This window comes from Nematostella vectensis, chromosome 13 (genome assembly GCF_932526225.1).
Source record: "Nematostella vectensis chromosome 13, jaNemVect1.1, whole genome shotgun sequence".
NCBI classification, from domain to species: domain Eukaryota; kingdom Metazoa; phylum Cnidaria; class Anthozoa; order Actiniaria; family Edwardsiidae; genus Nematostella; species Nematostella vectensis.
In genome coordinates, this window is record NC_064046.1 from 3,578,036 (window position 1) to 3,599,410 (window position 21,375).

At 39.5% G+C, this 21,375-nt stretch overlaps 3 protein-coding genes and 2 long non-coding RNA genes across 11 annotated transcripts; 2 read left to right on the forward strand and 3 right to left on the reverse strand.

The window, feature by feature from the left end:
• Nucleotides 1-705: 705 nt before the first annotated feature.
• LOC5506293 (transmembrane protein 198) lies at nt 706-5,892 on the reverse strand. Of its 3 annotated transcripts, none has more exons than XM_032374661.2 (4): nt 5,758-5,892; nt 3,682-3,943; nt 2,232-2,804; nt 706-1,311 (listed from the first exon to the last, which is right to left on the reverse strand). In XM_032374661.2, exons 2-4 carry the CDS (start codon nt 3,914-3,916, stop codon nt 1,154-1,156), a joined length of 966 nt encoding a protein of 321 aa, XP_032230552.1. In that variant the 5' UTR covers nt 3,917-3,943; nt 5,758-5,892; the 3' UTR covers nt 706-1,153. The 3 variants fall into 3 exon arrangements, with proteins under 3 accessions (XP_032230552.1, XP_001627017.2, XP_032230550.1); XM_001626967.3 differs by lacking the exon at nt 5,758-5,892 and adding an exon at nt 4,582-4,745; XM_032374659.2 differs by lacking the exon at nt 5,758-5,892 and adding an exon at nt 4,049-4,478.
• An 824-nt stretch (nt 5,893-6,716) lies between these two features.
• On the forward strand, nt 6,717-7,667 carry LOC116614074. The gene is made up of 2 exons (XR_004294344.2): nt 6,717-6,787; nt 7,290-7,667. It is a non-coding gene; the product is annotated as an uncharacterized LOC116614074 (long non-coding RNA).
• Nucleotides 7,668-8,230: 563 nt separating this feature from the next.
• On the reverse strand, nt 8,231-19,693 carry LOC116601137. Of its 4 annotated transcripts, XM_048720725.1 has the most exons (9): nt 19,555-19,693; nt 12,833-12,924; nt 11,821-12,033; nt 10,872-11,097; nt 10,664-10,719; nt 10,469-10,511; nt 10,029-10,191; nt 9,282-9,577; nt 8,231-8,944 (listed from the first exon to the last, which is right to left on the reverse strand). In XM_048720725.1, the coding sequence occupies exons 3-7, from the start codon at nt 11,980-11,982 to the stop codon at nt 10,085-10,087; spliced, it is 594 nt and encodes a 197-aa protein (XP_048576682.1). In that variant the 5' UTR covers nt 11,983-12,033; nt 12,833-12,924; nt 19,555-19,693; the 3' UTR covers nt 8,231-8,944; nt 9,282-9,577; nt 10,029-10,084. The 4 variants fall into 4 exon arrangements, with proteins under 4 accessions (XP_048576682.1, XP_048576681.1, XP_032230555.2 ...); XM_048720724.1 differs by lacking the exon at nt 19,555-19,693 and having other exon boundaries at nt 11,860-12,033; nt 12,833-13,009; XM_032374664.2 differs by lacking the exon at nt 19,555-19,693 and having other exon boundaries at nt 12,833-13,009.
• LOC5506277 lies at nt 8,645-10,062 on the reverse strand. The gene is made up of 3 exons (XM_032374649.1): nt 10,029-10,062; nt 9,282-9,577; nt 8,645-8,944 (listed from the first exon to the last, which is right to left on the reverse strand). The coding sequence occupies exons 1-3, from the start codon at nt 10,060-10,062 to the stop codon at nt 8,645-8,647; spliced, it is 630 nt and encodes a 209-aa protein (XP_032230540.1).
• LOC116614075 lies at nt 12,966-21,344 on the forward strand. 2 transcript variants are annotated; one of them, XR_007306261.1, is made up of 2 exons: nt 12,966-13,432; nt 20,991-21,344. It is a non-coding gene; the product is annotated as an uncharacterized LOC116614075 (long non-coding RNA). The 2 variants fall into 2 exon arrangements; XR_007306262.1 differs by lacking the exon at nt 12,966-13,432 and adding an exon at nt 20,452-20,548.
• The last annotated feature ends 31 nt before the right edge of the window (nt 21,345-21,375 follow it).

A 21,375-nucleotide genomic window follows, 5' to 3' on the forward strand; every position in this document is an offset into this window, starting at 1 on the left:
TGAATCTTTATTTGTTGTTGTGGTAACATCCTTGTTTACCAGCATATGCTGAAGGGTGGTTTCCTCAGAAAGTATGTCCGAATATCTGTCTTCTTCATGCCTAAAAGGCACTTAAGGTCTCAGATAAAAAAAAGGTTGTCCTGCCCAAGAATAAAGATTAAATTATTAACTCAAGTATTATGGGTAAGATGAAACCATGTAATATGGAAATGACAATTATTCTTTTTTCTCAATGTAGTCTACCAAATAAAAAAAAATATTTCTGGTATAAGGCACATGGAAAATGTTCAAAGAGTTTAGTAAACTCTTTGAAATTTGATTATTTACTCTCAGACAGTAAAAACATACTTTTTGATGGCCAAGAAGTGGCTGCCTTTTTGTGTTTAGTCTCTTCTGCGGCCATTCTTTATCAGTCACACTTACATGGTCAATTACAGTCACACATTGGAGCGTTGTATTACTGACACAAAGAACGGTTGCAGGTATCAATAAGTTGGTCACTCTGAATCATAATGCATGTAATCTTGACAACCTATTTGACTATCCTTCAAGGATGGGAGGGGGAGATGGGATAGTCTGCTATAAGTAGGGGGCCTAGTGCACCTCAAACTCCATACCAAATAAAAGATTAAGAAAAAACCCTGCCCCCACTTACCATTAGTTTGTTGTGAAAGTGGTTTAGATGTCTTTAATATACTTTAGATATTCATTTGAATCAAATTTATTGCACAAATAATTCAGAAAAATAATAACATCCTTTTGAGTATTCAATTTGTATTTGGAATCTTTTGTCAGTTATTTACGATTTATATTTGCTCATACTGAAAAAAAATATTCTCATAAATATTGAATAAAAGTATTTAATTAAATTAAATAAACATATTTTTATATAAAGCTTTTCAAAACTCATATCTAAATGTGGTTAATATTAAAATTTTAAACTAGCAAAATTTTATTATAATTTTTACAACAGCCTTTCAAAACTAATGTTTAAATGTGGTTAATTTTGTATTTAAAACTAGCCAAATTTTATTCTAATTTTCAAAATTGATATCCAAATGTTGGATATCCAAAAATTGAATTCTAGCATAATAATTATTCTTATTTTTACTATATGATTATCCATGCTATATTATAAAGATTTAGCGCCACATCAAACAGTGTGGTCAGCATTTAGGTGCACATCGCTTGAAGTCTGGTTACTTGTGTTGGACCCTGCTTGCCGATGTAGTAACTCTCTCATTTCTACGTCGTCTAGATCAGGGGCAGAGTAAAATGGGGATCCCATACGGTATCTCTTGTTGTATTGATCTGCGTTGAATGGTAATAAGCAACATAATATTAGCAATTAATAGGGATGCAATTTTTTTAAATTATAGTGATTTTTTAACCTTAATAAATATAGTATTGAATGTGTGATCATGCAAAAAAAAAAAACAATAAAAAAAAAAAAAACAACAACAAAAAAAACTAGTAAATGGTGCAAATAGACTAAACATGACTGACCTGCACCGATTGGATAATCATGGGACATTCTCCTCTCTAGATCACACAAAACTTAAGACGTATTCATGATAAACACACGATAGTACAAGGCATGCACTATCATTTTAATCATTCCTTTACGGCACAATACAGACAAATCACTTATCAATTTATTTTTGCTTTTATAAAATGCCCAACAGCTTTATTTAAGTTCACACACAAAAACAACAATTATTATTAAGTAACATTAAGTTACCATGTCACAGATATAAACATGAATTCTGATTATGCAACAGCTGTTTCATTTAACAAAAACTGAATTTGGAAGCATTCATCAATTTGCAAATAGTGCACAGACCTTATATATTAAATTTTTGGTTTGGATTTCCAATCAACATATTTGCACATAAAAACATTGCAATGAATTGGTACTAAATTACAGTGGTTCACACACAGTGTGAAAATATCTTTATCAAAATTGTATTTAAGTGCACAATACTTTAAAATATGTTGAAGTATTGCTTCTTTTATGAACGCATTACTGAAAGAGAATGTATAACAAAACTTTGCTGAACCTCCCCACTGTGATGAAGAGTCAGTGTGAAATCACACATTTTTAAAGTTAAACAAGTAAATTGAATAGTCTATTGTCGTCCCTCTTATGTATCATTCACAATCCGAGATTCACACAAGTCTGCTATGGTCGTCATTTCTTTGTCGATAGCGAAACCGGTGATGGCGCTCACCCTTTTTAGCCTTCATTTTTTCCTTGCCAGTTTTCAGGAACTGCACCAGTAGTCCAATGAAAGTCAATAAAGGCCACACCCCTAGGATAATCCATGAGAAAAAACAAGGTGTGTCTACAATGTCTAATAGGAACACCTTATTCCATGCATATATCATCATTAGGAAGTCCTCTATGAAATAGTCCACTCCTGCTGCTAGGAGAATACCGCCGAATGTGCAAGTTGAGATGATCAAGATAACACGCTTCCACCACACTGCCGCGCCAGCCATCAGAACAGCCACAGTAATAACCACCCCTAGTGGAATGGATATAGTGTTGTACTCTGCAAATAGTGTGGCAAAGCCTAACAAAAATGCCATTCCGATACAAATACCAGCAGATAACCCACTCACAAAAAGGCCACAAAACATGACAGTAGTGCAAAGGATCCCTGCAAAGATGCCGATGGCGGCTGTAATAAGTAGAGTGTATTCTATGCGAAGGTTACTCCTCTCTAAAGATATAAAGTAGGTAAGTATGGTTGCAGAGGTGAAACCCATCAGGAAAAGAGTGGTACGCTGATACTTGTAGCCTGAAAAATAAGAAGAAAACTTTAGGTATTGTTCAACTGTGGAAACAAGGTCTGCCACTGAGAGTAAATTAACTGAACTCAACTCATAACTCAAAATTGCATATTTCTTTCAAGATTAACTTGAAAAAAATCATAAATCTACCCCTAATTTTCCATGTATCATGTTTTGGATAATGGATTTAGTGAACTTAAATATATGGGACATCTTTTGAAATCTAAGAAAAGCATTTTAGGACAAGAGGGTCCAATGTCACTGCTTCCTTTGCCAGTTCTCGTCACTTTTTATAATTCTTTAGTAAGGGGGGGGGGGGGGGGGGGGAGTTTCGCATGTTCAATAAATTGATTGCCAAAGAGTAGACAATTGCTAACAGGGATTTTCTTGTTGCCTCCCCGAAACACACTCACTCAAGACACAAAATATTTGAATTTGTGAGAGTCAGTGAGATCTGCAAGGCCAGGAAATTCCTCATTTGTTATTAAGCTCGAAAGTCGGAAACGAAGCATAAAAAAACGCACTCTTCTTCCTTATCAAAAACAAAGCAAAGAGGAAATTCTAATTTTCGCAGTCATAACATTGGTATATTTTGGTTATTTTTAGTCACACAAAAAGAACACAATACTTTGGTTATCTACTACTATCAGTTGGATGCCAGCACGAATTATTTCAAAAGCCGAAAATAAGCCATTCCATTTCTAGAATAAGATATTCAATGTTCCTTCTGACCGCACAGAGCGATATAACGCGGCGACAATCAAACTCATATTTGAAAACACACAAACAAAGCAGTCGATCTAGATTTGCTTAGAAATCTTAAATTCTTATCATTTTACAATGTAAGTAGTTGTTCGATGGGGGAAATCGAATGTGAGAACTCACCAACAAATAATTTGAACCCTCCAAGTAGAATACACAACACACATGCAATGGCCGGCCCATAGGTTATGGGGAATCTAAGATCTCTCCATTTACAGCTAAAAGGGATCGGTTTTGTATGGTTTTGGGTCGTGTTGGAACTTGTAGGGGCAATGGTGACGTTCTGTGTGGAGATCGAGTAAATAGAATTCGCGAGCACCAGAAAATATATACACCATCTTTCCGTAGACGGAGCCATACTTAATTACAAAGTCCCTTTCAGCGTCTGTGGAAAGAAAGGAATAATAAAATAAACCACGTCATCTATCGTAAGCCCTGGATTCATCACAGAGAACACGAGAATAGCGAGTCACAATAAATCTATCTTTACCGATTACTTCCGATCCTTCAAAATTCCCGATGAGATCTCAAAGTCGATTCGAGGGTCTTTGTAGCAAATCAAACACTTACTCAGCGTAAACGAGCTGTATCGTTATAAACAGCCGTATTTCCCGAAACAAAAGGACTTATTTCTCCTCCATTTCTCTTTTAAGATATTAACCTTATGTACAGGATAAATTATTAACAAATTATCAAGACGATGACGGCGAGAGAACGCTAGTTTGACCCCAACGCGAAAAACAGTGCGGCAGTACATAGATAACCGCTAAAACAAGGAACACTTAACTCCAACAAAGGGTAGACTTTTTGTATGAAATCACATGGCAACGGTGTTATTTGATCTATATATTGTTCTCAGGGGACTTTATCTACTATAAATGTTCCCAAGATACCATGAATAATTTCTGAGATCTTACAAAACCCACACAGCTAGTAAGAAGCAATAATAAGAACAAGCTCCCACTTATATCAGTATTATATCTTCCTCGCAAAAGTGAAATGCGCAAATTATGGACGACTCACCTATTATCACTGAGAAATGAAGAGTTTTCCTCCTACCATTTTATCGGGTTCATTTATGCTGAGATAATTTTGATATGGTCGCCAAGAACCAAACATCGACCAGATTTCAGGTTCTAGACACTCGCCGCCAAAGAAACAACTTATTCACATGACTAATTCGATAGATGTGATTGGTTACTGATTATTCAACGGGATACTTTGGGGAAAAGGATGGGGGGGAGGGGGTCCCCTTTGCCGCTCTGATGAAGAGAAAATCGACTTGATTCATTTGCATGCATTTGCATTGAATACGACTCATGGATGTTATATCGTTTGAACATATTAGCCTTAGTATCCTCAATTAAAATTTCACATTACATAAGATAAATAGTGGTTATTTGCCGGGTGGGAGGTCCGTATCGTGATACCGTGACCGAGGTATTGAAAATACTGACCGAGGCCGAAGGCCTTTGCTTATTCCATTTGAATTAAATTATAATTGATCGCCAAGCGCGAACATATCTTTATCGAACTCGTTGTCCTAGCCGTCACCGTCGTCCTTGCTGAAGGTCCCTAGTATTTTCAAGGCCGAGGTCACGGTATTTCACGATACTGACCGACCTTTTAAGTAACTTATTTTCTAGTGCCAGCGAAAGCATACTTTGAGCGAGCAGCGCGCGCAAAATATAAATTCTCGGACCTAGGGTAGATAAAGAAATCTCCGGACCGCTCTATTAGCCAATCAGAATGCAGGATTCGTTACCGTGACCGCTAAAAAAATGATTTTTATGCTCCGCTAATCTCATCTCCCCAGGCAAAATCGCCAGACATGCTTGATCGTAAACAGGTGTTGTGTTTAGTTTTGTATCTTTATATCGATAGTTTCATTTTTCACGTGTTTTCATCTCGACATTGGGTCGGCGAAAAGGAAAGCATACAAATTACCAAATTAAATATTCAACGTGGCCTATTCTATTGGGTATTTTAAAACATTTTTAACACTCTATCCCTAGTCTTAAATAGAATAGAAACATAAACTAGAAAACTCATAATAATAAACAGTTACATTAAAACAGGATCAAAATTAAAAGGGTTATTTTTACCAAGGCTTTATTTAGAACTACAGTAAGGGTGACTGAGAGCAGCGGTGAATTAATGGTTTCTAGCAAAACTATAAAAGCGCATAAATTTTCTCACCTTTCCTGTGTTTTGCTTATTTGTTATCAATTCTCTTGACTTGATCTTGTGGAAAATTCCATTCAACACAACCCTCTGTCACCTATCTAAATTTTAGTGACGTTTCCTGCTGAGGGAGAGAGCGTAGATTCTGAGGCAAATTCCCCAGGTGCAACACCAACACAGCTGTGCAGGAGGCTTTTAGACACACAGGAAGCCCATGGACAAACTCTGACTTTTTAGGTTTTTATTACTGTTCCCTCAATACTCGAATTTGCTAAAGCTTGATTCCAAAGTTTAGAAATTTAAACATTTTCTCAGAATTGTGGACGTACTAGGGCTGCTGTTGACACGACAATTCATACTTTTTTTAGTATCGCGAGTAAAATTTCAGATATATGGGTTTATACAAAGCTAGTAATTTTGATTTTTATGGCATTCCGCTCCACAAAATGTAATAGAAGGAGTTGCCACAAATATGTTTTCCTATTTTTCTTTTAAGCCTTTGTATTTTTCGCGTTTGTTTCTCCAAGCTGCATTACATCTGGCTTAGTCAGCAGCAGAGAAGAATGTTGCCATGGCAACGACGCTATGCTTTAAATAATTCAGTACAGTTCAGTTTATTATCAACGGATACATCAGGTGTGTTCAGGGGGGGTAGGGTGGACCCCCTCCCCGTGCGTCCCCTCCCCCCTTGGGCGCCAAAAAGAGGATTATTTGTTATTTAAAGATCGTAATACCATCCTTTGTCCCATATAATACTTATTTTTGTTTTCGTCGGGCAGACCGTTCGAGCACAGCAAAATAATCAACGCAAGCAACCAATCGAACTATAATCTTTTCTCAATATATACAGTATATACTTTTCCCAATTTAACCACAGGGCATGGGAACGAGGTCACATTATAGGCAAGGAGAATTTAAAGCTCCCAAAATGCCTTGCGCGCGTGCACCTCATTATAAATTCAGGTTAATTATTTATCGAGAGGCGATTTCCGGCGGAAAAAGGACGTGCCTTTAAGCGTTTTTATTCATCGCATGGTTATAGAAGGTGAGTTTGACTTTCACTCATGTTTTTATATACTTGTTTCATGCCTTTCAAAGGATTAGCAACAAGAAACACAATGCAAGGTAGTACATGCGAGACGGCTGAAGTGTTTCATTGTGTTACAGCATAGTCGCCATTGTTTGTTAATCTTTCCTTTGACCTCGGATTAAAATTGCTTTTGCGCCCTCCTCATTGGGTACTTTAAGGAATGTATTATTCCATGCGTTAGTTTTTAAGTCACACAACATGAATTATTCAAAAGTTCCCAAAAGTACCCAGCATCGGGGACGTTTCAAAATAAACCCTTTTTTGCGCTAACAGTGGATAGCTGTCGTGACATTTACCTCAAAATGGTTTCCCGTCGAAAGTGTTTCCCTTCAATCAGTCAAAAGACGCTTATATCGATATCTCACACACTCACCGATAATCGACTGGAGCTGATGATCGAGAGAAGAGCAGGGCTTGCAACATTTTTTAGTTTGTTTTCATTCTCTGTCGTCCAAAGGATTACACAAGCCCGACGAGTATTGGCCTCGACAGGAAAGCTAAAATGCGCCAGCGACGTATTTATTTGCAGACAAGGAAATCCCTGCACTGTCATAAAACGATTCTCTTCGATGCAGTGAAGATAAATGACACTATGCAGGTTGAAAGAAGGGGCCTAAAGTTGATAAGACGCGGACAGCATCGGCAGCCATTTTGCTGCCTTGGTCACGAAACAACCTGGTCACGCAAGCTCGGCGGTTGATTATATGTTTTGCGCGCGCAAAGGGAGCTTTCAATCCTCCTTGCATTATAGGTATAATATAGGCAAAGATATATGAATAATAATGACTTTCTTGTAAAAAAAGGTTTATTTTTAAAATAAAACATTACACACTCGTGTGAGCAAGTTATTAGTACTTTACCAATACAACTCCTTGGACACTTATAAAGGTTTGAGAAGACTTCATAAAACTGAAGCAAATGCTTACTAGGCTACCCTATTCTATCATTAAAACCCGTGGTTACATATATATATTCCATGTATAAGAAGCAAAAAAAAAGGTGAATTACTGTCAATATATATCCAGACAGCATAACTGACATTATCAATACATTGCGAATTCTTGACAACACTTGTCAACTTGCTACTGCTAAACCACTTTTTGGCTTCCATCCAGTGGATGGTAAGAGTTGTGACGTCACAGGAATGAGCTCGTCCCAGCCCCCAGGCTACCTCACGGTTCACATCAGAGCACAGGAAACCCGGTAAGAAAGCCTGGTACTAGGTTGGCTTCCATCATTTATTAGTTGGAAATTGTCGGCGAGAGTTCGCAAAACGTTGAAAACGTTTTACTGGGATTGTGTCAAGCGCAGGGGATGTTCTGTCTACGCCTCGTTCATTTGACTTATAAAGAACTTTGGGAAAATAAAGAAATACAAGTACGAACGTAATAAAACGTATTAGTTTCTATATGGGTTTAGTTTTTTTGATTTTCTTTATAAAAGAAGAATATATAATATTAGTATCGAGCTCTATCTAGATGCAAAGTCTCACTGTGGCTATACGCTATTATAAACATGCATTATATTTTCTTCCATCGTAACCATCACCATAATAACTTTTTTTGCGACAATAAAGTAAAGTAAATTTTTAATTATGACTGTAAGGTAAAATTAAGACGCCGTTCCTTTCATGTGCCGTTCCAAATGCAAATGTGCGGAAATGAATATGAAACACTCGACTTTGTTCATTTTCATTTGAAACGGTACACGAAAAGAAGACGCCTTTAGTATGCCTTTTATCCATAATTGTTTTCTTGACATTTTACCGTATTAAAAATCATTTGGTAACTTTTTAGTAACAAGACTCTTTATCTATCTCAGCTGACTCTGCATGTCACTAGCGAGTTTATCGTTATTGTTTGGATCCGAAATGAATTGCTCGCCTGATTGCTGTTCCAACATCATTTGCTTCGCAAGCGCATGCGTGACCACAATACACACCAGTCCCCCATTCGGCTGACCGAGTGTGAAGGTGACGTCATAGCTTGGTGGTGCGCATTTACCATTCTTACTGCTGCGGAGCCTCCTTTGGAAGTCTTCAAAGTCGAACACTTTGGTGCTGTTCTCGCGAAGTAACTTCTCTGGCTGCTTGGATGAGCCAACATAATACACCTGTGACAACGGCAGTATTCCTTTCATTGAATTTATTTATTATTTATTTATTAATTAATTAATTGTTAGTAATTTATTTTATGTTTTATTTCCTTGCTAAAATTACAGATCATGGCACGATGCCCCCGGGTGTGGAGTAGGGGGGGGGGGGGGTGTACTTCCCATGTCGACCTGATAGGAATGCTCGTCATATTTTTAGGGGGCATCTGAGAGAAAATATACTTTTCTACTAGAAATGGTATTTTTAAGGGTTCGCAGAAAAAGACATTATGAGCCAACGTTTATCCCTTCATAACAATATTAAACCATCATCATTACCAGCTCCTCGTCAACTCACCTTTGAAATGCTAAGTCTTTTGACCCACAAGTTTCCCTCTGGCATCATCTCAAGAACAAGTCCGCGGTTGAAGTTCATCAGAACCATCTCCGTCTCCTTTGAGCACGTCTTTTGCGGGAACTCAATCAACTTGGCGCTTGGTGGCCCGTAAATCTGGCTGTACAGGCTTAGGTTCCAGTCTGGATCCGGTTTGACCGGTTTTCCGTAACACATCCGCCAGTTAAAGTCGCTCTTTCCAAGACCAAAGTTTGTGACCTCTTTTTCATCGTAGAAGAGACGGACAAGCAGACTGCAGTCTTTTGAGGAGAAAAATGACTAATTACCTTTTGATTATGTATAAACATCAAAACAATACAGAAGTCACTCAGTAGATAGCAGAAAGCACACAGTAAGCGGTCATTGGCATCTTGAGGTTCATCATCATCATTATTATTGCGTGCCACCATCATTATCACCATCGCCATCAACGTCATCACCATCACCATTGCAATTATCGCTTTCACCATCATCACCACCAAAACCATTATCATCAACATCATCATCATCGTCGTCGTCGTCGTCATCATCATCATCATCGCCACCATCACCTTTTCACTACTATTATCAAGAACATCACCATATCAATATCACCACCACCATCACCACCACCACCACCTTCGTCGTCATCGTCGTCGTCGTCGTCGTCGTCATCATCACCGCCATCATCGTCATTACTCTTCGTCAAGCTATCTTGTCCTTGTGAAATACCTGGTGGATCCACTTGGCTCTTGGTTTCTGCCATAAGTCTGGCGAGCTCCGCAATATCAACCTGGCTTCCTGAATGAGAACTGGATGTAGGGATCTGAGAACACCAAGATCTTCGGTGTAGTCTGGCCATACGTGGGGAAACCGGTGTTTATGAAGCTTTTTTCTGCGTGTAAGAAGCTTTTCGGTCATGCAAAGGTACGTAATCACAGTTCTTTAGAGGGGTAGTGAGAGAAGGATGGGGAGAGTGGCTTTGCTAAAAATGCCACCCCTTCAAACGTCTTCGAGGTCTTGCTAAGGTAGGAAATTTCACACAACTTGATTAACGCGATGCGGATAATGACAGGCCTGTGAGCTTAGCTTCATTTCTGTGTTATAGATATATCGAAATAAAAGAATAAGTGGTCGGATTTATTATTTATATATCTAATGTAGATACACACCTGGTTTGGTGTGGACTTGTGAGAGTGGCATCAGATCAAGTCCCTGTGAGATAATTTGATGACATTAGACAAACAGTGTCTGGTCACCTCTCCCTCCCCCCTCCATTTCAACCTCCCTCCTCCCCCCCTCCATCCCGCTCCATCCAGGAAACCCTGCCCCCCCCTGATCTCTTGTTAAAAGTTAAAAGAACGTACTTTGTTGTTTGTGTTTGTCTCTGACTGCAGCATTCGCAGTAGTCCGGCCTGAAAACCTGAACACAAAATGTTAAAGATATTAGTACACACGATTAAATCTTCTAAGGGATCACATTTCAGGACGGACAAGTGCTCCTTCGAAAATAGAGGACAAAGAAAGGGGATTCTATTCAGGGCGGGAAATAACAAACTAGGCCTGACTGCTTACCGCTACAAACGCTGTTCTTCACGTCCATAGCTGCCATTTCAAACGGCGACATAACACCTATGTCACCTCCGCTAGTGCCCAATCCCTCTCCGTGTAAAGGCATGTTTGTGAGTTCAGTGAGCGTTTGTTCTTGTCCGTAGTCGCCTGCGTTTCCTTGTATCAGCGGGTACCCCAGGCTACTTAGAGTGCCATACAGATCGTAAAATAACCGTTCATTCGCTTCTTCCTTTAGAGAAAATCAATTTAAAAAGAAAACATGTTAGATTGACGAGTGAGTATTACCGGGATTATCGGGGGTAGGGTACGGATGACTTAGGAGAGTGGGGACATCGCAATTTATTTATTACCATCTTTGACATGGCCTCCGCGAAATAACCATTCGGCATGACCGGGGGTAGGGTGGGGGTTACTAAGGGGAGAGGGGACTCCGCTATTACCTCGCTTACCTATATCTGCTATGGTCTCCTAGAAATGTCTATTTGCCAATATAGAGGGTAGAGTGAAGGTGACTTAGGGGAGAGGGGAGGGGTTCGATAGCGATGTGATACCTTACTCTGCTATGGTCTCCTAGAAGTGTCCATTTGGCATTACCGGGGGTAGAGTGGGGGTGACTTAGGGGAGGGGGAGGGGGCCGATAGCGATGTAATACCTACCTCTGCTATGGTCTCCTCGAAATGTCCTTTTGGCATTACCGGGGGTAGAGTTGGGGTGACTTAGGGGAGGGGGGGTCGATAGCAATGTAATACCTACCTCTGCTATGGTCTCCTAGAAGTGTCCATTTGGCATTACCGGGGGTAGAGTGGGGGTGACTTAGGGGAGGGGGGTCGATAGCGATGTAATACCTACCTCTGCTATGGTCTCCTCGAAATGTCCATTTGGCATTACCGGGGGTAGAGTGGGGGTGATTTGGAGAGGGGGGGGGGGGGGTCGATAGCGATGTAATACCTACCTCTGCTATGGTCTCCTCGAAATGTCCATTTGGCATTACCGGGGGTAGGGTGGGGGTGATGTGGTCTAGGTCGTCACCCATAGACATGTAGTTGCTATTACTGTCCAGGGATTCTGAGGAACTTGACGATCCTGTGCTCAAAGGCGATGCGAAGGGGAACATGTCAGAGTATCTTGGTGGTGGGCTGATGAAATGCTTGGGGTAATTTGATTGCTGCAAAGAAGACATTTTGAATTGGTATCAGTTAATAGAAAATGCGGCCGAATGACCCTGTTATCCAATGTATCCCATATACAAGGCACACCCACAGGGGGTGCGCCCTTTGACGGCCAAAAAGTGGGTAATCTCTTATTTAAGGAATCTTCCAATACTATGCTTTCTTTAAAAATACCTATGACTGCACCCCCAACCCCCACCCCAAGCCAATTCTGGGTACGCGCCTGGTATACCAAAATAAAGGTCATTTAAAGCCGCATATTGTCACCAGTTTACTTCCGGAGGTCCGACGGAAACCTCGACCGTTAAAAGACAAAAGAATCTATTTAAATCCGACATATTTAACAGGCCATCCGCTCTTGATTATCAATCACATCCTCAAAGAAACTTCTAATAGACACACTGCTTTCAATATTTTGAAATATTTTTCGAGTTTTCCGTTAGAAATCATCGGATATTGTTAAGTAACAATATCCGATGATATTGGAAGTAAACTGGTGACAATGCGGCATTTCTTTCCCGAATCCCAGTTATGTTCTTCTTGGTGAATCCCCATTTTATCCTGATCGCAAAATACCCTACTTTATCCGGCATTTCGAAAAACGTTTTGTGAATAGAATATGGAGCATCCAGCAATCAAAAGCCTTAAAATTCCGGGCTTACACATCCCAAATCTGGGGCCAATCGTTTACGACTTTATTATCATAATCGCGCAATGCAAAGTTATCGTTAATTAGCCGCACCACTCCGCCCTATTATAATAGCCAAATGATATTGATATGACATAACAACTTACCACATAAGGAGTGAACGCTTTTTGGAACCCTGTATACTCCGCGGGCGGGGAGGGAGATTGAGTCTGTGGTGAGCCTCGTCTAGGTGAATTCGCTGAAGAAAAATGAGAGATGAGATAAGACAAAGTTCTGAGGGGGAGGAAATAATAAACACGGTATGGGTGTGCTCTTGAAAGCATCCAAAGGACCTTAGATTATTTAGAAAGAGGCTTAAGTGATGCCCCCCCCCCCCCCCCCAAACTCTTCAAACTCTGAGCATAGCCCCCTTCCCCTTTAAAAAGCTAAGAGGGTCCCTAGGAGCGTGGCTAGAAACACGCCACGGCGTACCTCACAGCCCAATAAACAGATAAAGGGTTCTATGTTTCGTCAGTAATGCATAGTCATTCAATTCTGAAATTCCAAACGAAATCGTGGGCACGAAGGAATGCGCACGGTTCGAGAGTAGTACTCCAGTCGTCAAGAGTAAAACAAGTGGCCACTTGAAAGGGTTTGGCATACACGTGGTCAATGACTCAACATACTTCACATAGACATGAAACCATGAGACTGTTAACTGCTGAAGTTCTGCGGGGAGGAGTAAGGCTAATAAGACTATGAGAGCGGTAAGGCTAATGAAACTATTTATCGAACAACGACTGTCTTTTAATTCTAAAAAATTAAAGCCCGCGATGGCAACAGGTCAAGTTAGTTACCAAGCGCTTGAGTACGTACAAGTTTACAGAGCTCGGGTTAACAAGAGGCTTGAATCTCAAAATTAAAACGGAAAAATGTGCTGGATGTGCTTTGTCAAATATAAACGATAAATATTTGAATAAAAGCGTAGATCATGCAAGTGGAATCATCTATAGATCTTCTACTAGATCGACCCAGAACCGATTTCACACCGTTTTGCATAATTGAATGATTAATGATTTCATAGAATATACGACAACTTCTCATCAATTATCATCCACTAGAGATGTCGATTCGCAACTAAACCCACTTGTCTTTAAAGAGAGTCACACTCGCTAATAACAACACGTGATCCATGGACACGTGAGTATGCACCATGGGGGCCCTCAAAGGGCCAAGACCAAGAGGTTACGCCTCCCTTCCAAACGTAGCCGGTGTTTTCCGTATAAACGATTCTAATACTTTTCGTGTAACCATATAACGTGGGAACGGGGTCTAAATCTATTGCAGAGATGCGCTCTCGTAGAAAGCCTTGTTTCATAACCTCAAAAGTCTCGCTCGCATATCGTTATGCAAGCAACAACGATTAACGAAAGAGAAATTCATAATATGAATTACTTATTTTACGATATACTTCCATCACATAGGTGCGGTTGTGGTGTGTTTTTAACCTCATTTTCTTCTTTCTTTACCATGATAAAAAATGTTTTCGCTTAAACGAGGTAGCCTTAAACGTCATATCAATATTTGGGTGACCTTAAAACTCGCTCGGCCAATCTCTTGGAGGCCTGGGTCTAAGGGCTTTTCAAGGCTTGTGTGATAAAGATTTGACCAAGCGATAAAGTTTTTTTTGACACATTTTTGCCTCGGGTCTCAAATTGACAGGAATCAGCATTTTTCACCATGTTTTCTGGAGATCAGGGAGCGGGAAAATTTTAGCTTTTCTAAATATGGGCATCAATGCCCATATAAGGCAATGCATACGAAGGACACTATCCGTGGGGAATATGTTTGATATGCCTGTTTATGTGACAACACGTGCTTATTATTAGTTTGTAATACAATTCTAATAGGGTAATTGAATGAATAGGTAGCATGAAGCAATATAAGGAATGCTTGAAGCTTGAGTATATATTAGTCCGGCTCCCCTGCTTCGCACCTCTTACTCCGTATCCGGAGGGGCGAGCCAGGGGGTCGTGGTGCTGGGGTGGGGGGAGGGGACGGTTGGAGAGAAGGATTGATACAAAAAGCAAAAAGTCCCAGCGCATAGAAGCCAGGATTTAGAGGCTTTCTTTCACCCTGGCATCTTATTCATCCTTCAATATTTTATGCAATATGGCTCATTAAGATTTATATTTCTAATTTCGAATACGAAAATATCGAGCGCCAACTTGTCGACGAGGGAGTCTAATTAGGAAACAATTAGAGATTGGCGTCAAACTGTCAAGGAGATAGAAAAAGAACTAAGCTTCATATATCTTTTTTCTAACAACTCAGCTCTAAAGTGCTTAAACTATTAGGATAATCGGATCTCTATAATCTATAAAGGAAGTTATGAATAACGCACCGAAAAGCACCAGGAACGAAAATGAAATTTACTTATAGCGGGTAGCTTTGAGGATTAAATCTATTCGACGAAAACGCTAGCACGTAGGGCGGTACACACAGAGGGCCCTCGCGCTATGAGATGGAAATTTGCCTAATCTAAGGCATTCGTGTAGAATGACCGGGATTTGACCAAGGGGAAGCTGGGAGTTCGTTCTAGATGGCGGAGATGGTCGTTCAGGGTGACGAAGTGCCGTCATTGAACGCCGCGTGGCGGGTTGCTCTTGCAGTGCACCGCTTGCATCGAGTCATGCGTCTGTGTCCATTCATCACAAAATATTCCTCTCTTTATTGCTGTTAAACTTCAAACAAACATTGTTCTTTCAGTTTCTGTAAACATTTGTACAATAGTGCATTTATCCTAGTGCCTGGTGGTTTCTTAGGATACCCAGAATTTTGTCCCAAGTATCCTTTTGTTTTGGCTAATGGAGTTAGGGATGTAAGGATAAACTTAGCCAGATATTAACTAAATTGAATGGAATAATAGAATGCAATAAACGTAGCTCTTAACAATGAGCAAACTCAAGGTTCTCAAGTTTAGATATATTTTTAGAAGTTGCTTGTGAATATGAATCTGTCACTTTCGTAACGTCACAGGATCGCAATTAACGGGACATAAGTCTCGTGCTTTCGAAATATTCATTTCAATATCACCGAGCAAATATTGGGCGTAGTCTGACATTTTTCAGAGGTCCTTCATTTCTGATTAAAGCTATTCTTTGATCAGTTTGTTATAAAGATTATTTCTTACAAGTGGAATGGTCAGACTCCCGTCATCACTATGCACAGCTACCTCGGCAGATAGATATAGACGCAGTGCGGTCTGCAGTTGTATAATTCCGACTAGCCTTAAACCTTACTGAGCACTATTGCTAAAAAAATCATGTTTATTCAGATTCAAAAGGGAATGGACCTCAGATTTTTTTCCTGTGTAAGGAGTTTACTCTTAGAAACATCTAATTACGTACTCCACTTAATTTTTACGACTAAGGATAGGAAAAATGACAAAAGTCCATTGATGAACTGACCTAAACACTTGATGCCTGTTATAAAAAAGAGACGGTTCTACTCTGTTAACTTTTTAATTCAATAGTTTTTGAAATTTCTTTTTAGTCTCCTTTTCAAGAGAAATAGAATAAAAATGAAACATACACAAATCGTCTCAAATCACTAGCTTTAAGAAACGGTTAGGCCGATATCAAAACCGAAACAGGGTGCTTTAGAGACAGCGATGACAGAACAACAACAAAACACAACTATATATACACACTTTTAATCTGCGGGCTGCAATCCAAATTCATTCTATTCGTAAGGCTTGACTACGTGTTCATCTAAATCATCGAACCATGAATAACACAGCATCTTTAACTTTGCTTTCAACAGGTAACCACTTGTATTGAAGTCCCTTCGCATGAGATAAGGATCAATGATAGGCTTTTTTATTGTTGAATGATCGAATACAGCCACTTCACCACTTCATTATTACGCATTGTGAAAAAATAAATAGCCCAAGCATGTTCCGATAATGAACATCCAAAAGAAAAATTGTCCTTACTAAACAAAGAAACAGGCTTATAAGTGCTTTCTTACAGTGGAAATAGTGTATTTAGTTAGTGAAACAACATAACGCGTAGCGGTTAAATGATGCCAGACTATTCATAAGGGAAAAACCCGGACGGGGGAAACCCCTACTAGTTCAACTATCATCATTATTGACGAGGTCATAAATAACAGTGCTCTGTGATGCGATACTTAAACGCTCGTGAGCGTTTGAAGTTATCAACATGCCGGTAACAGATCGGTCTCATATGGTCTTCTCTATTATTTTTTAAATTATAGAATTAATGGCAAAATTTGACAAAAGCATTTTAATTTTAATCAGGTCTCTATTGTTTCGTAGAAATACTTCCGGTCTCTTTCAGCGATCGTGTTTAAATATACTGGGGTAGCAATTTATCAGAGTACCCTCTAACGACACGCAATTCATCTCTCTTTCTTACCGCTATCAGGCTATTGTTTTTTTTTTATTTCGTCTATCCGACATTATTAAAGCAATTATAATCAGGAATCGACAAATCAAATATATTCATTCTTTACAACATTTCAACAATTGTAGAGATGCTTTTACAGGAGGAATCATCAAACTTCAAATAAACAAAACGAACAATCTAATCCCATGTATTTGATTAATGAATAAAACAAAAAAATAACGGGAATAAACCGAATAAACTTATCACTCAGCAGGCCCGTACCCAGGATTTTTCTTGGGGGGTGCGAAATCCGAAAAAGTGGACCTAATTTTTCAGTGGGTGGGGGGGGGGGGGGGGGGGGGGGGTGAGTTCTCTGACAAAAATCTGACCAACTACGAAAAAACAAAAAGAATTTTGTATGCCTTTGCAGTATCTCCACGTGACGTTTATTGTCGGATTTGGTTACATAATAATAATAATAAATAATAAATAACATTTATATAGCGCTTATACATCGCTGTTCTAAGCGCTTCACAATTCAAAATAATATTTTTAAAAAGTCTGAAAAGTCTAAAAATCTAAATCTAATCTAAATCTGAATCTACTGGCGTATCGATTTATAAATAAATCAATTACTAAATTAATAAATTACAGGCTAAGTAGCAAAAGAAAATTAAATAAATAAATAAATAACATAACAAACTTGTGTACATGTATTAGATATCATAAGCCATTTTAAAAAGATGTGTTTTTAGCTGAGTTTTAAAACAATTGACATTTGAAGAAGAACGAATTACAAAGGGCAGCTTGTTCCACAGTCGGGGGGCGGCCACAGAGAAAGCACGTTGGCCATAGTTTTTTGGAGAAAGGAGGGCTCTACAAGCCGTAAACAGTCCTTAGACGATCGTAGTGTTCATGCTGGACAATAGTATTTTTGCATGTCTTTGAGATAAAAAGGACCAGAACCATTTAATGTTTTGTAAGTTATAAGGTTAATTTTCAAAATAATTCTCTCTTCAACGGGGAGCCAATGTAGATCTTTAAGTGTTTCGGTGACATGGTCGTGTTTTTTTAGGCACGCTATTACATACCAGAGTGATCTGGCATATGCTTTATAGTTTTGTCTACAAATAGCACGTCTATTGAGAACCGAAAGTGGACCTTCGGCCGTTGTGTGTGGGGGGTGCGTTCGCACTCCCTGCACCCCCCTGTACGGGCCTGCTCAGCTTTACGTCGTTAAAACCTAACATCCCGCACCTTTGCTTTCTCATTCAATAATATTAGAAGACAAGTGTCGTGAAGAAATCTCGAAAAAAACCCATATCAAACATATTCCCCACGGATAGTGTCCTTCGTATGCATTGCCTTATATGGGCATTGATGCCCATATTTAGAAGATCTAAAGATTTCCCGCTCCCTGATCTCCAGAAAACATGGTGAAAAATGCTGATTCCTTTCAATTTGAGACTCGAGGCAAAAATGTGTCAAAAAAACTTTATCGCTTGGTCAAATCTTTATCACACAAGTCTTGAAAAGCCCTTAGACTCAGGCCTCCAAGAGATTGGCCGAGCGAGATTTAAGGTCACCCAAATATTGATATGGTTTTAAAAATGGGGTACTAGACCTACTGAATCTAGCCGTAAGTACTGCAGCAAATAACTACACAATTCGACATAACGTAGATGCCCAGGCCCGTACCCAGGGGGGGGGGGAGGGGATGCGTTCGCAACACCCCCTTCCCCACCCCACAACAGCTATTTCTAGACAAAACTATAAAGCATAAGAGAATTAGATTAAAAAAAGGCATTCTAGATCACTCTGGTATGTCATAAATCAAACATTTTCGTAGCCAAATCCGAAAATAAACGTCGCTCCGGTGGAGATACTGCAATGGCTTAAAAAAATCCTTTTTTGTTCTTTCGGGAGTGGTCATTTTTATCAAAACACTCACCCCCCTCCCACCACACCCCGGGAAAAATTAGGTCCACTTTTTCGAATTTTGCACCCCCTCTCCCCCAAAAGAATCCTGGGTACGGGCCTGAATGCCGGGTATTTTTGCTAGGATGACCAAACGCCAGAGACCGTTTAAACGATAGATATTAACGACATTGAGTAAAGAGAAGAGCTCCGCTTGTTAGATTTTATAACCCTTCAATATAAAATTATTGAGACCTTGTTCCTAGTTCCTAGTTCCTCAATAAATATCAGATTGTGATGTGCAGTTTTAGGAGTATGTCAAATATTTGCTTTTCTTTTGCTAATTTTTCATAAAACACTGGAATTTTCCATGGCACTGCGTGAGCACTAAATGTTCGGCATTAAAAGCCGTTTAAATTGATGTCGAAACTTCAATAACGAGATCTGAGATCTTACAAAACCCACACAGCTATTAAGAAGCAATAATAAGAACAAGCCCACTTATATTAGTATTATATCTTTCTCGCAAAAGTGAAATGCGTAAATTATGGACGACTCACCTATTATCACTGAGAAATGAAGAAATTGGCTCCTACCATTTTATCGGGTGCATTTATGCCGAGATAATCTGATAATTTTGATATGGTCGCCAAGAACCAAAATCGACCAGATCTCAGGTTCTAGACACTCGCCGCCAAAGAAACAACTTATTCACATGACTAATTCAATAGATGTGATTGGTTACTGATTATTCAACGGGATACTTTAGGGAAAGGGGTGGGGGGGTCCCCCTTTGCCGCTCTGATGAAGACAAAATCGACTTGATTCATTTGCATGCATTTGCATTGAATACGACCCATGGATGATGTTTTAACATATTAGCCATAGTATCCTCAATTAAAATTCCACATTACATAAGATAAATAGCGGTTATTGGCCGGGTGGGAGGTCCGTATCGTGAAATACCCTGACCGAGGTCTTGAAAATACTGACCGAGGCCGAAGGCCGAGCGCGGAGCGCGGCGCGAGAAAGAAATGACTTTCACGGTAAATTGAGGACGCGGACGTTTGCAGTGTAAACTCCTCTAATCCCGTTCGGTACTGTAGAAATAATGTCCAAAGTTTATTTTTATCTATCTCAGACTATAATATTTTGCTTATTCCATTTGAATTAAATTATAATTGATCGCCAAGCGCGAACACATCTTCGATACGGACCGACCTTAACCCTGTAATTAACTTATTTAAATAACTTAGACCCCGTCCCCACGTATCCGTTTTCGTTTGAAAACGCAACCTTTTTGATACGGAAACGCGAAAACGATGACCGAAAACGGAACAATTTGAAAACGATACCCTTTCGTAGCCGTGGGACGGACGAAAACGGAACCTTTCAAAAACGATGGCGTGATAACTCAGGTCCAGTCCACTTGGCGTGCGAGTACGCATGCGCTGTAGAGGATTCGTTGCCGTGACCGCTAAAAAAATGATTTTTATGCTCCGCTAAGCTCATCTTCCCCAGGCAAAATCGCCAGACATGCTTGATCGTAAACAGGTGTTGTGTTTAGTTTTGTATCTTTATATCAATAGTTTCATTTTTCACGTGTTTTCATCTCGACATTGGGTCGGCGAAAAGGAAAGCATACAAATTACCAAATTAAATATTCAACGTGGCCTATTCTATTGGGTATTTTAAAACATTTTTAACACTCTATCCCTAGTCTTAAATAAAACAGAAACATTAACTAGAAAACTCATAATAATAAACAGTTCGATAGAAACAGGATTAAAATTAAAAGGGCTTTTTGCCAAGGCTTTATTTAGAACTACAGTAAGGGTGAGCAGGGGGTGAATTAATGGTTTCACTAGCAAAACTATAAAAGCGCATAAATTTGCTCACCTTTCCTGTGTTTTGCTTATTTGTTATCAATTCTCTTGACTTGATCTTGTGGAAAATTCCATTTAACACAACTCTCTGTTACCTATCTAAATTTTAGTGACGTTTCCTGCTGAGGGAGAGCGTAGATTCTGAGGCAAATTCCCCAGGTGCAACACCAACACAGCTGTGCGGGCGGCTTTTCGACACACAAGAAGCCCATGGACAAACTCTGACTTTTTAGGTTTTTATTACTGTTCCCTCAATACTCGAATTTGCTAAAGCTTGATTCCAAAGTTTAGAAATTTAAACATTTTCTCAGAGTTGTGGACGTACTAGGGCTGCTGTTGACACGACAATTAATACTTTTTTAGTATCGCGAGTAAAATTTCAGATACATGGGTTTATACAAAGCTAGTAATTTTTTATTGGCGTTCCGCTCCACAAAATGTAATAAAACGAGTTGCCACAAATATGTTTTCCTATTTTTCTTTTAGGCCTTTGTA